At 41.1% G+C, this 21807-nt stretch overlaps 2 protein-coding genes across 8 annotated transcripts in view; both read right to left on the bottom strand.

Annotated features, from left to right (window-relative positions):
- The window catches only part of LOC140690967 (olfactory receptor 2H2-like), an 88190-nt gene that overhangs the window by 17217 nt on the left and 49166 nt on the right, over positions 1-21807 (bottom strand). For 5 of the 7 annotated variants that reach the window (XM_072953331.1, XM_072953320.1, XM_072953312.1 and 2 more), the window contains one exon: positions 4923-6882. The exons of the other annotated variants lie outside the window; for them this stretch is intronic. In XM_072953331.1, coding sequence (XP_072809432.1) covers positions 5928-6800 — 873 coding nt within the window. In that variant the 5' untranslated portion in view covers positions 6801-6882 and the 3' untranslated portion in view covers positions 4923-5927. Of the gene's footprint in view, positions 1-4922; positions 6883-21807 lie in introns of those variants that run through there. 7 annotated transcript variants of the gene reach the window in all.
- LOC140690971 (olfactory receptor 2B11-like) overlaps positions 18867-21807 on the bottom strand; it is a 51936-nt gene continuing 48995 nt past the window's right edge. The window contains exon 3 of the mRNA XM_072953364.1: positions 18867-20166. Within this exon, the coding sequence (XP_072809465.1) occupies positions 19190-20146 (957 nt within the window). The 5' untranslated portion in view covers positions 20147-20166 and the 3' untranslated portion in view covers positions 18867-19189. The remainder of the gene's footprint in view (positions 20167-21807) is intronic.

Genomic DNA, 21807 nt, shown 5'->3' with positions numbered 1-21807 from the left:
GGATTAATTCTTCTCTACACACAGAGCAACTCTTGGACCACCTGCAATTGTGGCCTGTGGACTGTTGATATAAGAAGCTTATGCAAAAATGCAAATCAGTCACAGTACTAAGCATGCTTTTTAGATAGTCTGACTTTTTATTTGTTTTTTTGCTTCTATTTTTTTGAGCTATTGCAGACTGCATCTCTGCTACAAATGCCTTGATATGCAGGAGAAACTAATATAAAACACACAGTTAAACTAGAAAGTCAGAAAGAAAAACTTCTGGGCACTAGGATCTTAAAATTGGCTTAAGAGTTTATTTCTCACTGGCTAAGGGGAATATCTGAATAGATAAAGATCCCACAATATAACTGTTAATTTTGAAAAAATCCATAAGGTTTTCCACACTCGCAGAACTAAAAAATAGGTAAAGTTGCTGGATAGAAAATCAATATACCAACATCAGCATAGTAGCTGGAAAGAAATCATTTTTTTATATAAATTTCACTTTATTAAAAACACATGAAAGAGGGAATTTCAAATCACACTAAACATAGTAAATATAGAACTTGTTTTGTTAAAAATCTACAGTACACATTCAAATAAAGGCTAACCTTCCAATGCCAACTGTATCTGAGACTATGTATAGAGAGTAAAAATTGGGTCAGGCTTAGAGCAGTAATGGATGCTAAAACCTAACAGGAAATTTAAATGATGAGCAAGATTCTCGTGTAGTCTGAAATGATCTCTTCACAGTTTGCTAATCAATTATAAAAGAAAAATAGTAACTACATACAGAGAAGAAATTGGACAGAACCCCAATGAAAAATATCAGTGAGGGCAGAATGGATGTCTGCTTTCAGGTAAGCTGACTTGAGAAGGAACCAATATCACCACTGTGTATTTCTGGTTGAGAACCCGGAATTTAATCATCGGGAAACAAACTCCAAATGAGGAAGTTGTATTAAAAAGGGCAGGGGACTGTATTCTTCAAGAATGTCAATGTCAGTGTTGACAACGGGTAAATCTTGAGGTGGGGGAGTTATGGAATTGTTCTATATATACTATTCTTATTCTTGCATCTTTTATGGACACATGACATTATTTCCAAATAAAAAGTTAAATAATCAAAACAATTAACAGTCTTCATTAGCACCTGCAATTTAACATTTGAAAGATGCCAAGACGTCACTAAGTTGTTAGTTATTAAACAAAAATAGGAAGAATCTTTGCTAAGTCGTATGTTTTCAACTTCACTGTATGAATTCCAGAGACTGCCTTTCCAGGAGCAAGACATAAAAATATAAGTAGCAGAAATAAAGACATTATAAAAGAAACTGATGTGCTATGTAAGAAGAAAAAGAAAAGAACGTGAACTGAGGGAAAAGTAAGATGAAGAATGCAAAAGGAAGGGCACCAAAGAGTTCTACCTATGAAGGTTGTCGGTCATTGGTCATCGGCAACACTATGCATTATATTAGCAAAGTGATTTGCAGCTCCTCAAGCCTTTGGAGAAAAATAAACAGATCATAGGACTGGAGCAGGCTAGTCATAGAGACCGGAAGGAGAGAATGATTCCATTGGACCTGAGGTGATTCTGTGAGTTTGCAGAAGGACACACTCCAGTGAGATGAAGTTGTAGTCACTGTCAGGATGATTTTATTGTGTGGTAGAGCAGTGCTTACTAAGCGGCTTCACAAGTACATATCACCTGGGATCTGGCTTAAAATTCAGGTTCAGTGTGTCTGGGGTGGGACCTGAGATTCTGCATTTTTTAACACGCTCCAGGTAAAACTGACACTGCTTATCGCCCGCTTGAGCAGCAAAGTTTCATGGTCCAGAGAGACATGCATTTGTTCATGAAATAAGGTAAGATTTGCACTTTGGTGAGAAAAGTAGTTATTTATCAATATAACTGTAAAAAATTCCTGGGGAGCACCACCTCTCTCTGGATGGATCTAATTTTCCAAAGAAAACCCTTGCACACTGTATATAAAAAAAATAAGAAGACTCTGACAGTAGAGAGAAGCAGACAGATTAGCTGGGGGACCTCAGGACGTGAGGAACAACACAGTGGTGAGGGCATTTGGTTTCTTCCTTGTTTGTTTTGTTTTTGGTTTTGACTCCTAAATCCCATACTTAGAGCTGGAGCTCTTTTCCACAAACGGTGTGGGAGCAATTGGACAGCCATAGCTAAATAAATAAATGAAAAATTAACTTTGCCCTAACCTTACACTTTGTGTAAAAACGAATTCAAAATGGATCATAGACTTTAATCTAAAATGTAAAGCTATAAAACTTGAAAAACAACATGGGAGAAGTTTTCTACAGCTTGGATTACAGCTTGGTTTTAGATGTATAGATTTTAGATACGACACCAAATTCATAAACCATAAAAGGAAAAACTGGTAAGTTGCACTTCGTAAAAATTTTAAATGTTTGCTGGGTGTAAACCTTTATTAAGAGGCAAAACAAAAGCTACGGACTGGGAGGAAATATTTCCAAACCACGTGTCTGACAAAAGACTTCTATCTAGAACATATAAGGAATTCTCCAACTCAACAACAGCAACAAAAATAACAACAAAAACAATCAGAAAACAGGCAGAAGGCAAGCGACACTGAAGAACATACGCTGGTGAAAGATGAAAATGTGTCATCATCAATAGCCATTAGGGAAATTCAAATTAAAATCACAGTGAGAGGGGGGTGGGAAGGGATAAACTGGGGGTTCAAGATTTGCAGATACTGACTGGTATAGATAAAATAGATAAACAAGTTTATACTGTATAGCACAGGGACGTAGTAGCTTACAGTGAAAAAGAATATGAAAACGAATATATGTATATTCATATATGACTGAAGCATTGTGCTGTACACCAGAAATTGACACAACATTGAAAAATGACTATACTTCAATTAAAAAAAAATCACAGTGAGGTATCATTGCACATCTGTCAGAAAGGGTAATATTAAAAGCAAAAATGGTGACAACAGCAAATGTTTGCAAGGATGCAGAGAAGCTGGATCACTCATCCGTTGCTGGTGTGAATGATAAATGGTACAGCCACTCTAGAGAGGATACAGCAATTCCTCACAAAATTACACATGTGTTTACTACAGGATTCAGTAATTGCACTCTTGGGCATTTATCCCAGAGAAACACAAATCTAATAGTCACCCAGATGCTTTTTCAGGAATGTTCACAGCAGCTTTTTTTCACAATAACCCCACACTGGAAACAACCTAGATGTCCTTCAGTGGGTGAAAAATTAGATGAACTGGTAGGTCAATACCACGGGACACTGGCAATAAAAAGGAATAAAGGACTGATACATATAACATCCTAGATGACTGGTCAGAGAATTATACTGAATGAAAAAAGCCAATCCCAAAAGGTGATCTACTATATAATTGCATTTGTATAAAATTATTGAATTAATAAAACTACAGGAACACAACAGATTGGTTGATGCCAGGATTTAAGAGGGGTGATGGTGCTGGGAGGGGACAAGGTGCGGCTTTAAAAGGCGACTCGAGGATTTTTTTCGGGATGGAAATACTCTTGTGTGTGTCAATGTCAATACACTGGTTGTGATGTTACACTACAGTTTCGTGAGATGTTACTGCTGGGGGCACTGAGTAATGGGTTCATGGGATCTTTTTCTTTTTTGGGGGGGCAGGGAGGACAGGCACAGACTAGAGGAAGACCACTGCCAGGCGGGCGTGGAGGGTGGCACCTGCCTGCTTGGGACGCTCAGGCCCTAGACAGCCATCCCGGGTCCCAGACCCCTACCCATACGTGTAATCTCTATGCAGTTTGTGCCTGGCAGCCACAGGGCCTCTGTGTGTAGAACCAACCATGGACTGGACCTTGTCCAGAACCAGGACATGGCTAGTTCATTACTCCCTTGGTGGCCAAGCCTGAGTGGGAGTCCCATTCTGTGTGCCCCTATCAAGCTGTTGCCCCTCAGGCCAGCACCAAGTCACTGGACCATCTCTGGGGCACATGTGGAATCAAGGAGCCTAGGATGTCTGGGAGCCGTGCAGGGCCAAGGCCAAGGGCACCCTGTGCTCTGAGGGGTAGGGAGCATCGCTCGGGTCGAGAGCAGCAACAGGACCCTCAGCCGAGGCTCAAAGGGGCTGAGGCCAAGCTGAGGATGTCCCAGGCTTGAAGGCTCCAAGGACCGAGGTCCCTGCTGCCATGTGACCCTCAGTCACCCAAGACAAGCATGTCCCCCTCAGCCTGGCAGGTCAGGGCTGGGCAGTCTGTGGCCACACGTGACCCAAGGAAGGACAGTGCTTCCCAGGGTCTTGCCTGTGAGGTGGGCTCAGCCCCAGGAGGCAGCAGCCACACCCTCTGCATCCTCATGTCCACAGGACTCTAAAGGTCACTCTACCCGACCATGATGGTCAAAGAGATCGGCTTATGCAGCAAGCTGAGGCTGCGTCCCAGATTCCTGGGTGGTGGGCATGTGTTCAAGAGTCTCTCCCCAGGGGGCTCTCCAGTGACCCTCCAGGGAGGGTCTACCCTGTCTCCCCCAGAGTTCCAAGCCAGTCTTTCTCCTTCTCCACCAGGCATGGGGTTAGGAGGGAGCCCTGCTGAGCTGTGGGAAGACGGGAGAGGTCCATGCCTATCCTGCACCTCTGAGTCTTTTAGATGTGTTGGGGGAGGGGGCTGTGAGCTTACACCCTCCCCAGACTCCCAAGACCTAGAGGTTGCAGAAGAACAGGCCCTGAGCCCTTTGGCCTCCAGGTTTTGTTGCTTGTCCTTCATTCCCACAGTGGTCCCAGGAGATGGCCAAGGAAAACCAGGCTGCCGGACTCAGGGATGCTGTGGCCACAGGACCAGCCTTGGTTCAAATTCTCCTTCCTAATTCCTGAACGGGCAGTTCAGGCTTTGCAAACACTGGAACACTGAGCTGGAGCCCAAGGCAGGCACTGGGCAGGCACTCATGGGATCTTTTTATTCTTAGAGTTTCATATGTATCTACACTTATCTCAACATACAATGTTTAATCTGAAATAAATCCGGTAGAGCAGACACATAATGCCTTTGGTCACCAGGTTGTAACCGTCAAGAGTTAGATGTGCCAGTCGTGAGGCCGGTGTCTTCCAGCTCCAAACTCACAACTGCATCAGTCAGCTCTGCCATGAGGCTGGGCCCGGGAGCGGGCATGCTGTATTTCTGCTTTGCTTGCTGGTTCCTTATTAGGCTCCAGTCATACTGGGTGAGACGGGCAGATAGGCTGCAGGCTAGGGCTGGGAGAGGGAATCTGCTCTTTGCTCTTTCCTCCTGTTTGTTTTCTGTTCTTGCTCATTTGACCCTATCAGTGTTTTTTGGGTTTTGTTTTGTTTTGTTTTGTTTTGTTTTTCACCCTGCCAGGGTCAGCTGATAAGGTGAGCAGCAGTTGAATCAAACTGAATCAAGATTCTACAACAGGTGGCGAGCAGAACCCATGTCTCCGTGATGACATCAGCACGTCCAGCAATGCCCCATCTCAGAAGTAGGAGGTTTAAGAGTTTGTGCTCTTGGGGCTGTTTCTTTGAATATTGGTTTAAATAATTCCAGTCCATCAGTTCTAACAATTCCAATCCTTTGCTTATGTTCCCTCTGTGCTAGGGGTTGTAGCTACTTCCTTTTGCTTTTCTCTTCTTCAACAGCCAGTTAATAATTCCTTGTAATAAATCCTTTCTTCGAAAATAACTGGAATGGTGTCTGTTTCCTGCCGGTAACCTGATGACAGCAATGTTGCGCTTACATTTAAATTAAAGAATAACACCGCAAGGTGCATCCAGTTTTACTTTTGATTGCTCTACGTACTGTCTGGGCAAACCAGGCTATTGGCCTTTAGCATTAATGTTGATAATTGAGAGCTCCCCAAGCATGAAATATCACATTTTTAATGCGGCGAGCAACTGAACTGGGCAAAAGCTGACCTCTCCTTAAGTCTGAGCTGATGTTCTGTCTCTCCCAAGTAGCTTCTGGAAAGCCTCCTTCATGTCCTTGTTCCTCAAGGTGTAGATGAGGGGATTGAGAGTGGGGGTCACAACAGTGTAGAAAAGAGTCAGAAACTTCCCTCGCTCTTGCGAAAAATGGCTTCGGGGCCGAATGTAGACAGCAGTGGCACTGCAGTAGTAGAGGAAGATGACGGCCAGGTGGGAAGAACAAGTCCGGAACGCCTTGCTCCTCCCTTCGCGGGACTGGATGGCCAGCACTGCCTTGGCAATGTGGCCACAGGAGATGAGGATGAGCAGGATTGGCCCCATTAGGAAGACAGCACCAATCACTGAGATCTGGAGCTCACTGACGTGCGTGTCCCCGCAGGCCAGGCAGATCAGTGCAGGGACCTCACAGACAAAGCCATCCACCTGGTGATGATGGCAGAAGGGTAGCTTCATGGTGGTGGGTGACTGCACCAAGGTTCCAAAAATCCCACTTGCCCAGACCAGGAATGCTAGTTTGTGACACAGGTGTGGGTGCATGATGGCTGCATAGTGTAGGGGTTGGCACACCGCCACATACTGGTCGAAGGCCATGACCAGCAGCAGCACGCACTCAGCAGCAGCCAGTCCCAGGAAGATGTAGAGCTGGACCGCACATCCCAGGTAGCTGATGGTCTTGTCTGGGCCCCAGAGGTTGACCAGCATCTGGGGGATGCTGCTGGTGGTGAAGCAGAGGTCCAAGATGGAGAGGTTGGTGAGGAAGAAGTACATGGGGGTGCGGAGGTGGGGGTCTAGGTGGAACAGGAGTATGATGGTGGTCTTGCCCACTAGGGTGACCATGTAAAAGACAGACACAAACACAAAAAGGACCATTTCCAGCCTGGGGTTGTCTGAAAAGCCCAAAAGAATGAAGCCATCTGGGATAGTGTCATTGTCGTGTCCATCCAGCACCCACCTGGAAATGCAAGGAGCAACACAACAAAAAGAATGTCACCTAGAGGTGGCAGAGAAAAGTGATTTAAAAAAAACTGTCATTTTAATTTATTAAAAATTTTTTTGAAATATAGTTGATTTACAATGTTGTGTTAGTTTCAGATACACAGCAGAGTGATTCAATTATACATAGATAACTGAGAAGTTTTCTATATATATATATATATATATATATATATAGAAAACTTATATATATTTATATATAAAATATACATATTTTATATATAAAATAGAAAGAATATAGATATTCTTTTTCAGATTCTTTTCCATTATAGGTTATTACAAGATGTTGAATATAGTTCCTTGTGTTATAAATAGGTCCTTGTTGTTTATTTTATATATAGTAGTGTATATGTGCTAATTCCAAATTCCTAATTTATCCCTCCCCTTCTTTTCTCTTTGGTAACCATAAGCTTGTCTTCTATGCCTATGAGTCCATTTCTGTTTTGTAAAGGAGTTTATTTGTATCATTTTTTAGATTCCACATGTAAGTGATACATATGATATTTATCTTTGTCTGACTTCCTTTAGTATGATAATCTCTAGGTCCATCCATATTGCTGCAAATGGCAATACGTCATTCCTTTTTTACAGCTGAGTAGTATTCCACTGTATGAATATACCACAACTTCTTTATCCAGTCATCCGTCGATGGGCTTTTAGGTTGCTTCCATGTCATGGCTATTATAAATAATGCTGCTATGAATATTGGGATGCATGTATCTTTTCAAATTAGGATTTTTATTTTTTCCAGATATATGCTCATGAGTGGGATTGCTGGATCACAGGGTAAGTCTAATTTTAGTTTTTTAAGGAACCTCCACACTGTTCTCCATAGTGGCTGCACCAATTTACATTCCCACCAACGGTGTAGGACAGTGTCCTTTTCTTTACATGAAGGGTCATTTTTGATTTTAGAAAACTGCTTATCTTATCCTGTATTAATAATTTTTCTAACATTTTACGGGCCTTTCTTTCATCTCATCCCTTTTGGGACATTTTCATCTTATTTTTTTCTTCAGACTTGGATAATTCTAGTAAACCCTTAGAAGGCAAGAATATAGAAAGTGAATGCTTAAAACTAGCCCTTGCCACTATCATCAACTACATGCTACAAGCTAGACAACCTATAAGAAATCAAAATATTCTTGGAAATATACAAGCTATCAAGACTGAATCAGGAAGAAACAGAAAACCAAAATAGACCAATTACTGGTAAGGATATTGAATCAGTAATTAAATCTGCCAGTGAAGAAAAGCCCAGGACCAGATGGCTTCATGGTGAATTTTACCAAACATTTAAGTAAGAAATAATGCCAAACCTTCTCAAACTCTTCCAAAAAACCTAAAAAGAAGGAACACTCTCATACTCATTTTATAAGGCTAGCGATATCCTGATACCAAAGCCAGATAAGGTCACTTCCAGAAAAGAAAGCTGCAGATTGATATTCTTGATATACGTAGGTGTAAAAATTCTCAATAAAATGCTAGTAAATCAAATTCCCCAGCACATTAAAAGAACCACGCACCATGAACAAGTGGAATTTACCCCTGGGGTGGTAACATGTGCAAATCAATCGATGTGATACATCACATTAATAAAATGATATAATAAAAATCATATGACCATCTCAATAGACACAGAAAAGCATTTGGCAAAATTCAACATCATTCATGACAAAAAAATCTTAACAAATTAGGTATAGACGGAAGTACCTCAACATAATGAAGACCATATATGACAAGCCCACAGCTAACATCATACTCAATGGTGAAAGGTTGACAGCTTTTCCTGTAAGATCAGGCATATGACAAGGGTGCACTCTTACTATTCATAATACTGAAAGCCATACCCAGAGAAATCAGACAAGAAAAAAATATAAAAGGCATCAGAATTGGAAAGGAATAAATAAAATTATCTTTATTTGCAGATGATATAATTTTATGTCTAGAAAATCCTAAAAACTCTATCATAAAACTGTTGGATGAAATTAGATCGAATTATCTGAAAGAGTAATAAAGAAAAGGATACCATTTACAATAGCATTCGAAGCAATAAAATACTTAGGAATAAACTTAACCAAGAAGTGAAAGATTTCTGCTCTAAAAACTATAAAACTTTGATGAAAGAAATCACAGACTACACAAATAAATGGGTATTTGGTGTTAATGGACTGTAAAAATTAATACTGTTAATATGTCAATACTACCAGAAGCCATCTGTAGATTTGATGCAATTCCTATTAATAGTTCAATGGCATTTTTATAGAAATAGAAAAAGCATTTATATGGAGACACAAATGATCCCCCAAATAGCTGAAGCCACTCTGAGAAAGACAAAGTGAGAGGCATTACACTCCCATTTCAAACTATACTATAAACCTAGATGTGTCAAACAGTGTGGCACTGGCATCTAACCAGACAAACGGATCAATGGAACAGAACAGAGAGCTCAGAAATAAACCTAGTATATACTTTCCACTAATATTTGACAGGAGAGCCAAGAATATTCAATGGAGAAAAGGCAATCTCTCAATCAATGTGCTGGGAAAACTCGATACTCACATGTAAAAGAATGACACCAGGCCCCTTCCTTACACAACTCACAAAAGTTAACTCAAAATGGATTAAAGACTTAAATGTAAGACCTGAAACCATAAAACCTCTAGAAGAAAACATAGGGGAAAAAATCTTTGGTGTAGGTCTTGTCAGTGATTTTCTGAATATGACCCCTAAAGCATAAACAACAAAATAAAAAATTAACAAGTGGGACCACATAAAACCAAAAAACTGCTGCATAGAAAAAGAAATGATTGACAAAATGAAAAGGCAGCCCATGGAATGGGATAAAATATTTGCAAATCCTGTATCTGATAAAAATTAATATCCAAAGTATATAAAGAACCCATACAACTCAATAGCCAAAAAATAAAACCCAAACAACCAAGCAAAAAAACTTTGAATAATCCAATCAAAAAAGGGCAAATAATCTGAACATTTTCAAAGAAGATATATGAAAGGCCAACAGGTACATGAAAGGACGCTCAAAGTCACTAATTATTAGGGAAATGCAAATCAAAACTACAATATCTCCTCATGTATGTTAGAATGGCCATCACAAAAAAGACAACTGCCGGTGAGGATGTGGAGAAAAGAGAACCCTCCTACACTGTTGATGGGAGTGCAGCCACTATGGAGGACAGTATGGAGGTTCCTTAAAAAACTAAACACAGATTTACCATATGATCCAGCAATCCCACTCCTGGGTATATATCCAGAGGAAACTCTAATTCAAAAAGACCCCAATACACATTCATAGCAGCTCTATTTACAATAGCCAAGACATGGAAATAACCTAAATGTCTGCAACAGATGAATGGATAAAGAAGATGTGGTACATATATACAATGGAATACTACTCAGCCATAAAAAAGAATGAAATAATGCCATTTGCAGCAACATGGATGGATCATACTAAGTTTATCATACTAAGTGAAGTAAGTCAGACAGAGAAAGAAAAATAACATATGATATCACTTATATGTGGAATCTAAAAAACATGACATAAATGAACTTCTTTATGGAACAGAGACAGACTCACAGACATAGAGAACAAACTTATGGTTACCAGAGGGGACAGGAGGTGGGCAGGGATAAATTGGGGGTTTGGGACTTGCAGATACACACCACTATATATAAAATAGATAAACAATAAGGTCCTACTGTATAACACAGGGAACTATATTCAATACCTTGTAATGGTCTATAATGGAAGAGAATATGAGAAGGAAAATATATATATATATCAACAAATTGCTATGCTGTACACCAGAAACTAAAACAATCTTGTAAATTGACTATATGTCTATTAAATTACAAAAATAAATAAAATTTGTGTGTTCTAATAGGAACCCTTTCTTCCAAAACAAAAATCAAAAAGACCAGTCCATTTCTGTACTCATCCTGAGGCATGTCAACCTCTTTTCTACTGAGCAGAGTATGACATCTAACGTTGTGCCACCGAGCGACACTTCCGTCAAGCAGCAATGAAGCCATCATGGCTTTGTGAACTGATGGTGTAGTTTACGTCAGTGCACGCTCAGTGCTCATCTATTTCATGTTGTGACAGAGGCTGGCCACTAGCAGCCACTTAGTGGCTTTCTTCCCACATCTGGAAAAGCCTCAGCCAATGGATCTTCCTTCCAGAACATTTTAATTTACTAGATATGCTTGTCCCATTTTGTCTTCTGGTCCATGGAGTTGGCTGTGGTTTTCCTAATAACACGGGTCTATGAGGCTCAATGCTTCTTATGAGATGAATACAAAAATTGCCACAGGGACATTTCCAAACTGCCTGTGTGACCCTGCTGACTTTGGTGCTTCCTTTGATGTCCTATGACCCTGTGTGAGAATGTCTGCAGGTACCCATATTCCAGGCACAGAGGACAACAGACCAAAATCACACTGGTTAATGACAATAATAATCAGAAGTGTTTCACGCAGTTTGAGGACATGAGGATCAAACATGATAGAATATCATGAGGCGTTATTACTATTGCAAAATTGTTCTACTGATGGCCCTGTGAGTGGGAGCAGGGTTAGAAAAAAACTGAGGACACCCTACTCTGTTCATTGTAAGTCTTTCCTCTGTAACCAGCACTGGGCTGCATTCTGGACCTAAACTCTGCCAAAGCTCTGAGGTGCTGGCTTCCTCTGCAAGAAGTCGGTCCCTACACTTGCCTTTCCTTCCCTATCTTTGATTTGTCCAGTCTTGATAATTCATGGAAAACCCCATTTAGAGCTCAAAGGGAGTCATAGTTATAGGTGGTGGAGGAGACTCGAGGATCCAGGTATTTTCTTGTTTGATCCAGGCACAGGGGAACAAGAGAAGAGGTGCAACATAAGGGGTGTTCACGGACAGAGGGCAAGGTCTCACCTAGACTTTGTGCATATGCTGGGGAATCAAAAAGTGTTTCTATGTTGGATATTCTGGACTTAATGATATGAGGCATGGCATAAGAGAGATAATGAAGCTGAGAACACCCTCCTCTCCATTCCCTGCTAAACACACGTGTTAAGTACATGCTCAAAGTTTCCCTTGTGTTACTGTCAGTGCTCTGGTTTTTTGCTCTCTGTTGCTTACGACTGATCTTGCAGGACCAGATTCCTTCATGCTGGGGTTCTGCAGAAAACCCTGAGTTCACACACATTCCTATAGGAAACATCTCTTCTATCATCCTCCTCCTGGCTCAGGAACCTGCTTTTATAGATTCTCTCCCCATAATGTAAATTTAAATAATTAGTTGAGCAACCATAACTAGGTCCCTTACTTCACCCTGTCCGGTAATCCCTGGTCACTCTCCAACTTCTGCTATCTGCCCCCGGCCACGCAGTTCGCTGACATCACTCTGAACCTGTCCGTGTGCAAAGGCACGCACCTCTTTCAATGCCCTCTGGCCACTCTGATGATCACGTCATCATGGTGTCTGCCACCTCTGAGGCTGTACAGAAATTAGTTTTACATCAGTTACTTGGAATTTAGAAAAATGTTATCTCAGTTGGTACCTAACAATTTAATATATTTATTACATTTCTTTCCCCTGTCTACAGCTCAAATACTTGGATTGCCAACAATTTTCAGTCTGAATCATCCAAGCATTCCTATTCTTGTTCTATTATTAATATTCAATAATTTAAAAATGAATGCATCCTATCTTTTTATACTTTTATTCATCTAATTTTATACATGATCTCATTTTCATTCTTATGAGATGATTTTCTACATTAGTCCCTTACAGATGGCTATCCTAAATGTTGACACCCTGAAAAATCCCTCGCATTGGAAACTTCAAGTAAATACCAGCTTGCTCTGCTCATTAACTGCAGACACTAATATCTCTAAGTAGACCAAAACCACACTGGTAAAATAAACATTGCCCGTAAAACTGCAGAGAAGCTTTCACTAGGGGAAACACACACAATGTTCTCTATCCCTCTGAATAAGAAAGTTCTGATACATGAACATGAGATTTCCAATTCCTTGGAAGACAAGTGAGACACTTGATTCATTTCAGCTTCCCGTAAAGTGACTTGCAGGGTAAAGTACTCACTATATATTCACTGATTTCCAGCTTCAGTCAGGCCAGTGCCGTTTCTGAACCACCAGTTTCCTCTCTGCAAAGCAGACCTCAAAGCACCACCTGTTTCTCATACTTCGCAGTAATAATGCCAATATAAGTTATTGCTCAACATTTGGGACTGCATCAATTTGTTTTCCAGCTGATTATCACTGATCCCAAAAACAACCCTTATGATGCATCTCTGTATCGATATTATTATCCTTCAAGGAGAAATTCCTGTGTTAATCATTTTCTTATCACCCTTCAGTCTGTGAACAATTCTGGCAGGAGTCCCCTACTTGGAGCTACAAGATGAATCTGGGAAGGGCTAGCACAACATGGAACCATGGAAATGCAAGGAGGGAAGAGGTGGTTTCTGGGCTGTGCTCCAGGAGGGGTTAAATTTCTTTCTGGTGAGCTCCTCCCTCCCTTTTCCATATTCCTTGACTCCTTAGCAGTATTTGATTTGGTCTAAATGATCTGTGTTCCCACGTGGCTACCGGTTTCTGAGTTTCCGCCTAACATGGTATTGATAAGTGCTCTGCACTTCTGACAGGAGCAGCCTGTAATGGTAGATGCCATGAGATTTGACTGGTGGTCCTACGTTGGCTTCTAAGGAGGTACTCAGGTACCACTTAATGTCTCCATGAACAGTTAATTTTGCCCATCACTATACACTGTTTGTGATGTCATCCAGTATTTGCCTTTCTTTTTTAAAAATTTTATTTTATTGAGTTATAGTCAGTTTACAGTGTTGTGTCAATTACCAGTGTCGAGCACAATGTTTTTAGTCATACATGAACATACATATATTCATTGTTGCGTTCTTTTCCACCACGAGCTGCCACAAGATCGTGTATTGCCTTTCTCTATCTTGATATTTCCTTCAACATAATGCTTTCAAATTCCATCCGTGTTGTTGCAAACGGCAGGATTTTCTTCTTCCTCATGGCTCAGTAATATTCTATCATGTTTGATCCTCATGTCCTCAAACTGCACAAAACACTTCTGATTATTACTATTATTATTATTATTATTATTATTATTATTATTATTATTACTGTTACTATTATTATTAACCAGTGTGGTTTTGGTCTATTGTCCTCTGTGCCTGGAGTGTGGCTGCTTTCCCCCTCAGCCTACCCAATCATAGCCATTGCCAAAGATATCCAGGTTCCTGTTTCCTTCTCAGGTACATTTTATACTATTTTAGCTCAGGTTTGGTCACAGCCTGAGCAAGTGTACAAACAACTTGCCTCCAGGACACCATGGTCACTGAAGAGGGACTGGAATCAGAGACCTGTTTTTATTAGCATCCTGGGGCACAGAACCATGAAGAGGTGACAGAGTGGTGCTCTGGAAATTTCCTGCCTATTTCAGGAAGCCTCAGCATGCTGAGACTGATAGGCCACTGGGACCCCTTCCCAGATGAAAATCAGCCTTGGGTCTGAATGTCTCCTGTGGTGAGTTCTCCATCCCCTTGGGACCCAACCATGTCTACTCTGTGCTATTAGAGATGGGAGAGTATCAACCATGAGGGACTTCCCTTCCGTCTTTCATCCCATCTTAAATTAGACTTTTCCGTTCATAAACCAATTCAACAAATTTAAGAATCAATAAACCCTATCGGTCTTTGGCGACTTCTCCTCAGTCTGGCTCCCATTCTCATGCTTTCCTCTGGTCGTGTGTTTGGATTCAGAATGTAGTGATTTCTTCCTCATGGATAAAGTGCAAAAGATACTCAGAAAAGACTTTAGAGGTGATTCAGGGAAAAGGATTTCTTTTTTCTTTCTTTATAGAACCAAATGAAGTGTATTTTTTTAAATTCTAAATTTTATGTGTCCTTATAGAAGAAAATTCATTTATACTGAGATATCTATATATAAAACTTTCTCATTTTGACCCTATTCTGTGTCCCTGCAATAGTCGCTGACATGGTTTTAAGTATGCCTGTGCATAAGGACAAATACAAAGTCAACTATATACATATTTTTTCTAAAGGTGGAGATAAAATGATAGGCTGAAAAACATCATGGAGGGGACAGATCTATCCTTAAGTTTTCCCTTTCTTCTACCTAATAGCACAAAGTACAAAAAATTTACAAAAGCAAAAAGCCACATTAGGCTAGAGGGGTAACACAGTGTTTCTAAACAGCATAAAAATATTTGCTAAGTTTTCACCTCATGGCAGCAATCACTCGGTTACCAGTTAGAAGCTTGAGAACATCACCTTACTTTTTAGACACTCTGCTTCCTCTCCCTTAATACTGTGGCCTTGGAAAGAGGATTACTTGCACCTGCCCTATGCCACTTAGATTTTGTTATAGCTACACCACCAAGTGGATTACTAATAACAATGGCCTTGATTACAAAGATGCTTAAGGTCTGAGATGAAAACACATGAGGATAGTGAACGCATATGCTGGTACCACTGTGTAACTAGGATTTCGGTCTCTGCAGGAAGGACTCAGAAGTCATCTGCACGGTTGTTTCCAACTGCTTCCTACTCACCTTTGCTGTCTTCATTTGGTTCTGTGAAAACATGAAGTGTGGGGCACTAGGAAAAACCCTTCCATGCACAAAATTGTCAGGCACCTAAATAAACACCAGCCATAGGGCCAGGAGAGTAGGAAGCAGAGAGGAAGCCGGGGGGCAAGTTTCACCTTGGCCAGCACAGAGACCAACATCCTAGGCACAGCCACTAAGGTGCCTGGCTACGATGCTTTCTCATCCTAGGTTGAAGTTATTCAGCTGGAAAACTCTGTTTGGAGGGCCTAAGAAGGTAAGATGGACAAAAACAACTACCTTGAAGGTAATAAAGAGAAGAGAGGAATGTATGACTGTATATGAGGGCCCCTGACACATGGGAGGAAAATTGACGGAAAATGGTCATTTCCTGTTGAGTTTTGTTTTCTGCTTCCGTTGTCTTAGGTTTGAAAAGTTTGAATGTGGATCCTTTGTCCACGAGCCCTTATGGAACACCGCACCAAGTCAGGGCTCCCCATTCTGATTCTACAGGACTGCACAGATGTCAGTGGAGAACCACTCAGTAGCTTCCTGCCAAAATCCCTGACCGTCAAATAATCACGACCATAGTCTCCATTGAGGTGTTTAAACGTAACCGGCAAGGTTAACAACGGTTTCTTTACCCCATTGAAGCAGCAGATGCTTCAGCCTCAGTAGAGAAGCTCTATGGGCATTAGAAATTACTGGGAAGAAAAAAATGCACCTCAAATATTTTAGAGGAACGTCCTAAATAGATAAATCTACAGAGGCAGAAAGTAGATGGATGCCTAGGGCTAGGGGTATGGTGGAATGAAAGTTTAGGGGTGATGGCTAACAAGAATGGGGGTTTTTTGAGGTAAAAAAAATAACAAAATTGTGATGAATTTACAAACCTGTGAACATACCAAACCCCAGTGAATTATACATTTCTCCAGTTTTATTGACAAATAACTATTTGCTATTTGTACAAGTTTAAGGCATATAGCCTTGGAGATGCGTGGGACTCTACACAGTTAACAGCCTCCCTGAATGTGGAGAACGCTGAGGCTCCTTTCAGGGGAAGTGACTCACTCAAGGCACCCCCAAGCATCCTGGAAAGATGAGGCCCAGTAGATCGGGCCAAAGGAAGAACAGAGAAAGATGTCACGATGGACAAAAGGAAATGCATCTCCAGAAAGTAAAAGAGGGCAGAGGATGCACAGGATCTGTGTAAAGAAAAGCGAGACAAATGCTAGTGGAGTGTAGACACACATTCTATCCTTTCCTTTTCATGAGTGTTTCTCACTTTTCCACAAAGTACTTTAAAAGCAGAGGAAAGTGAATTTCAGGAAACTTACTGTAAAACAGAGTGAAGCACCAAGAACATGCAAAATATTGGGTCTCATTATAAAAATTTTATCTATGTGTTTATATCTATGTAGTTTATTAAAATGTAAACATATTTCAGTTTGTTTATTAGCTGAATTATTTTAATATTTTTCCCTAAAATGTTGCATAATATCAATGCTTCTGGAAAATTCACCATGTTTATCTTGTGGTTTTATGTAACTCTGATATTGAATATTTTAGAGGTCCCTGGTGTTCCACTTACCTATTGCTGCCTGCCAACCCCCCGTGAAACTTACTGGCTTAGAATAGCAACTATTTTATTGTATCTTACCATTTTGTGGGTTGGGAATTTGGGCAGAGCTCAGCTGGGAGATTCATCTGCTCCATGTTGTGTCTACTGAGGTCACTGGATGATGTTCAGCTGGTGGGCAGGTCTAGGGTAGCTCCACCCAGGTGTGGGAGAGCTGGATGGAAGCCTGGTTTGGGGGAGACTATGGATAACATTTGCCTGCAGTTTCCCTAGCATGGCGGTCTTAGGGTAGCTGGACTTCTTACCTGGCCCCTCAGGGACACAGAAAGAGTGTTACTAGCTGGAAGCTGGCTGAATCTTCTTATGACCTTGCCTTGAAAAAGATCTAGACTATTACTTTTACTTTATTCAAATTGTCAAATGTCACTAATGTCAGTCTTTAAGGAGAAGAAAATTCATCTCCATCTCTCACTGCAAGGAGTGGAAAAGACCTTGAGACCATGTTTAATCTAGCATGTCTATTTTGAGACACTCAATACTCTCCAATGCATCCTAGAATTAGGTCAGTTCATTACATAGTTAATACGTGTGGACTGACTTTCTTTCACGTTACATTCTTTTCATTGAATTGTGCCTTGAATCTGTGCCATTAGGAAAAATCAGGAGAGAAAGCTCTTGTGCATCATTATGTATGTTCACTAAGGTCGTTCTAAAGGGCTTTGAGCTGTCACCCAGTGGCTGCTGTATGGCCCAGGGGAAAAATCCCTTTGTGATCTTGGTAACAGGAGAAGTCATGGTCTTTTCACTTGTCTTAAATCAAACGCTATAGCTTTGTGAGTCATATTCCCTTTTTGTCTTTACCATATAATAAAGACTTCTTTAATTTTCCTTTTTCCTAGTTTTCATTTATTATAATAATTATTATTATTTCATTTTCTCTGCTTGGCTATGTTAATATTTGGCATGTACATGGTAGGGGGATAAAAATGAATAAATTTAGTTTAAATAAATCTAGAAGAAGAGAAAACAAAATGCTAATAAAAAGTCCTAACATCATGGTTCTGTTCTACTAAGGGAGGTGGCCCTTAATTTCTGAGCTGGTCTCAATTTCTCTGAACGCTTACCAGATGCCAAGTTATTGCAATCTCTCTAATCATCAAATTATTTTATGACAATGAGGGATCATAAAATGACTGTATTATAAGCTTATCTGAAGATTAAACAGGAGGGTATATATAAATACACTTAATCTAGTACCTGCATCATGGAAACCTTTTCTATAAATGTTAGCTATTACAATTACCTTGAACTTGTTATTTAAAATAAAGTTTTATTGTCATTAACTATGATTGTATTTATCCTGTATTCTTAACTGGAATGTATTCTTTTTTTTACATAAAGATTATACTATTTTTATTCGTACTCTTAGAACCAATATAGAGTCACAGTACATATGCTTGTATTGTTTTCAGTCAATGGTGGAAAAACTTTCTATAGACAAAAACCTGAACTTCAGAAAAAAGAAGCATAATCTAAGATCACAGGAAGAAGAAAGTAATATTCTTCAGTTTTAGAATTTTTTTTCAAAGTCATACAATTTATGGATATATAAATATATGGAGAAGAACATGAATTTATTATAAGTAATATAAGATTATGTTTCAGTTTACATTATTTATACTTAGGATATTTGAGAAAAGGAAGAAAGAAATTTAGAAAGAGACAAATGGGGGAGAAATAGAAGAAAAGTAGGAAGATGAGAAGGGGAAGGAATCAGAAAACTAGAAATTAAATACTTTGACGAATCCTTATTGAATATCAATTCTGTTTAAACAATTTCTAAAAACATACGGCCTCTTAGAATTAAAGACTATTGGGAAAAGTGGGCTTTCAGATGCTGTGAGCACGCAGGAAGTGAGATGTTTTGGATGAGGGATTTTTGGGGACTCTCAGATCTCTCAAAAACACACTGTTTGGTTATTGACTCCTTAATGAAAGGTGCTCTGAGCACACAATACACTGGCCCAGTGCTCTCTAACCGATGGATACTGCCACATCTCAGGTCTTCATCTTGTGCAGAGCCTCCAGATCCTTGCCAGGAGCCTTCTCAGAGCACCCTTCACATCCTTATTCCTCAGGGTATAGATGAAAGGATTGAGGGTGGGAGTGATTATGGAGTAGAAAAGGGAGATAAACTTGCCCTGCTCTTGGGAGTAGCTGGAAGGGGGCTGCAGGTACATGTAGATGGCAGGTAGGCAGAAGAGAGAGACCACCACTAGGTGGGAGGAACAGGTCCCAAAGGCCTCGCGGCGTCCCCTGGAGGACTTGATCCTGAGCACTGCCCGGGCAATGAAGCCGTAGGAGAGAAGGATGAGAGCCAGGGGGACCAGCACAAAGAAGGCCACCAGCACGGCCAGTGTGGTGTCATTCACAGCTGTGTCAGCACAGGATAGCTTGATCATGGCTGGCACCTCACAGAAGAAGTTGTTCAGCACCTGTCGCTCACAGAAAGGCAACTGCACTGTCAGGACTACCTGAACGAGGGAGTTGCCAAAGCCGCTGAGCCAGGCCACAGCCACGAGCTGCTGGCAGAGAGGGCGGTGCATGATAATGGCATACCGGAGGGGCTCACAGATGGCCACGTAGCGGTCCAGGGCCATGGCTGCCAAGACAATGCACTCAGTGCACCCCAACCAGTGGAAAACCGTGTACTGTACTGTGCAGCCATTGTAGCTGATGGTCTGCCTGGAGCTGCCCATGTTGACCAGCATCTGAGGGACGGTGGTGGTGCTGTAGCAGAGGTCCAGGAAGGAGAGGTGGCTGAGGAAGATGTACATGGGGCTGTGGAGCTGGGGATCCAGCCGGGACACCAGGATGATGGAAATGTTCCCCAACATGGCCAGAACATAGGACACCAGGAGGACTACAAAGAGAGGGAGCTGCAGCCATGGCTTGTCAGAAACACCCAGAAGGACAAAGTCCTCAGGAGGGTCCCCCCAAAAGCTCTGGTTGTCACTTCTCATGCTGAGGCATTTTCTGGCACCTGTGATCAATCGAGAAAGTTGGGATGAATAAAGTCTAAGAAGAGAAATTAATCGTCTTTCTCATGTCTGTGCCTGTGCTTTCCTGTACAGGTTCTACTCTGTATGGTCTTCCTTATGTTCCGCAGTGACACTGAAATGTGGGGGAAATCAGAATCAGGAGTCAGAACAGTTGCGTATATATCTTGCTCTCCTTCCTACTCCATGGCCATTCAATTTCTCTGAACTTCATTTCTGCATCTGTAATGTGGGGAGAAAATACCTGCTCCAAATACAGAGCCTTGGGGAGGATAGGGGGACATTGGGTTTGTGAAAGCATATCGTTAAGAACAACTTTCTTCCAATTTAGTCAAAGTCTGACACAGCTCCTGTTGCTTTTAGAACGTCTGACTTCTCTCTACGAACTCATCAACAGGGAATTGACCACTTCCTTAGGCTTTCTCGTTTTGCCTTTTGGAGGTGGTGGTGGATGGGAGGCGAAAGGTGGCATAAAACAAGAGTAAGTGCTTTGTGAACAGCTAAGGGGTTTACTGATATAAACGCATCCTACTCACCGCCGAAGGCTTACATCTGCCTCCCTGGCTCCCTGTACCATGCCGGTCTCTCGACCTGTGACTGCTCACATGTGGGCGGCACTAATTCACTCCCGCAGTTAGAAAAAAAGCACAGACCAATGTCCTCTCAGTCCCTGGAGTGGAGGAGTTAAGTCACTTCCACTCTTGACTTGGTGCCTAATGGTACTCAATGAGGCCCCAGAACATAGAATTTTGAGCAAAGGGAGAAAGGTGGTAATCAGTGTAAGAAACATAGCCCCCAGTCCTTCCACTGAAGGATCAGATTGCCTTTAGAGATAACATTTATCAGGCAGTTTGAATGACATTCCCCGTACAACTTCTTTGCCAAGCAGCTGTTTTCTCTCAGAGTCAGAAAACACAGTGGATTTGGTTTCTGGATTCCATTGCTGTCCGAAAGTGGCTGGGTTGCCCTCTGCTGATTCATGGGGCCTTCCTACTCCATTGGCCTTCAGCCTCCTATACACCCCACAGGACTGTACCCGCTCAAGTTCATAATGGGAATGATACAGTCCATGAGAGAAAAGAAATGAACAAAAGGATACATGCACTCCATTGTCCACAGCAACACTACTTACAATCGGCAAGACATGGAACCAACCTAAGTGTCCATTGACAGACGACTGGATAAAGGTGATACACACACACACACACACCCCCCCCCACACACACACACACGAATACTACTCAGCCATAAGAAAGTATAAAATAATGCCATTTGCAGCAACATGGATGGACCTGGAGATCATCACACTAAGTTAAGTCAGCCAGAAAGAGAAAGAAAAAAGCCATATGATATTGTTTATATGTAGAATGTAAATAACAGGACATAAATGAACTTCTTTACAAAACAGACTTATAGACATAGAAAACAAACTTATGGTTACCAAGGGAGGATGGGTAGGGAGGGATAAATTGGGAATCTGGGATTTGCAGACACTAACTACTATATATAAAACGGATAAAACAACAAGGTCCTCCTGTATAGCACAGGAAACTATATTCAGTACCCTGTAATGAGCTGTAATTTTAAAAAATATGAAAAGGAATATATATGTGTGTATGTGTGTG

This window comes from Vicugna pacos, chromosome 3 (assembly GCF_048564905.1).
Source record: "Vicugna pacos chromosome 3, VicPac4, whole genome shotgun sequence".
Lineage (NCBI taxonomy): Eukaryota > Metazoa > Chordata > Mammalia > Artiodactyla > Camelidae > Vicugna > Vicugna pacos.
The sequence above is the reverse complement of the archived record's forward strand: the minus strand, read 5'-3'. Positions and strand labels throughout refer to the sequence as shown.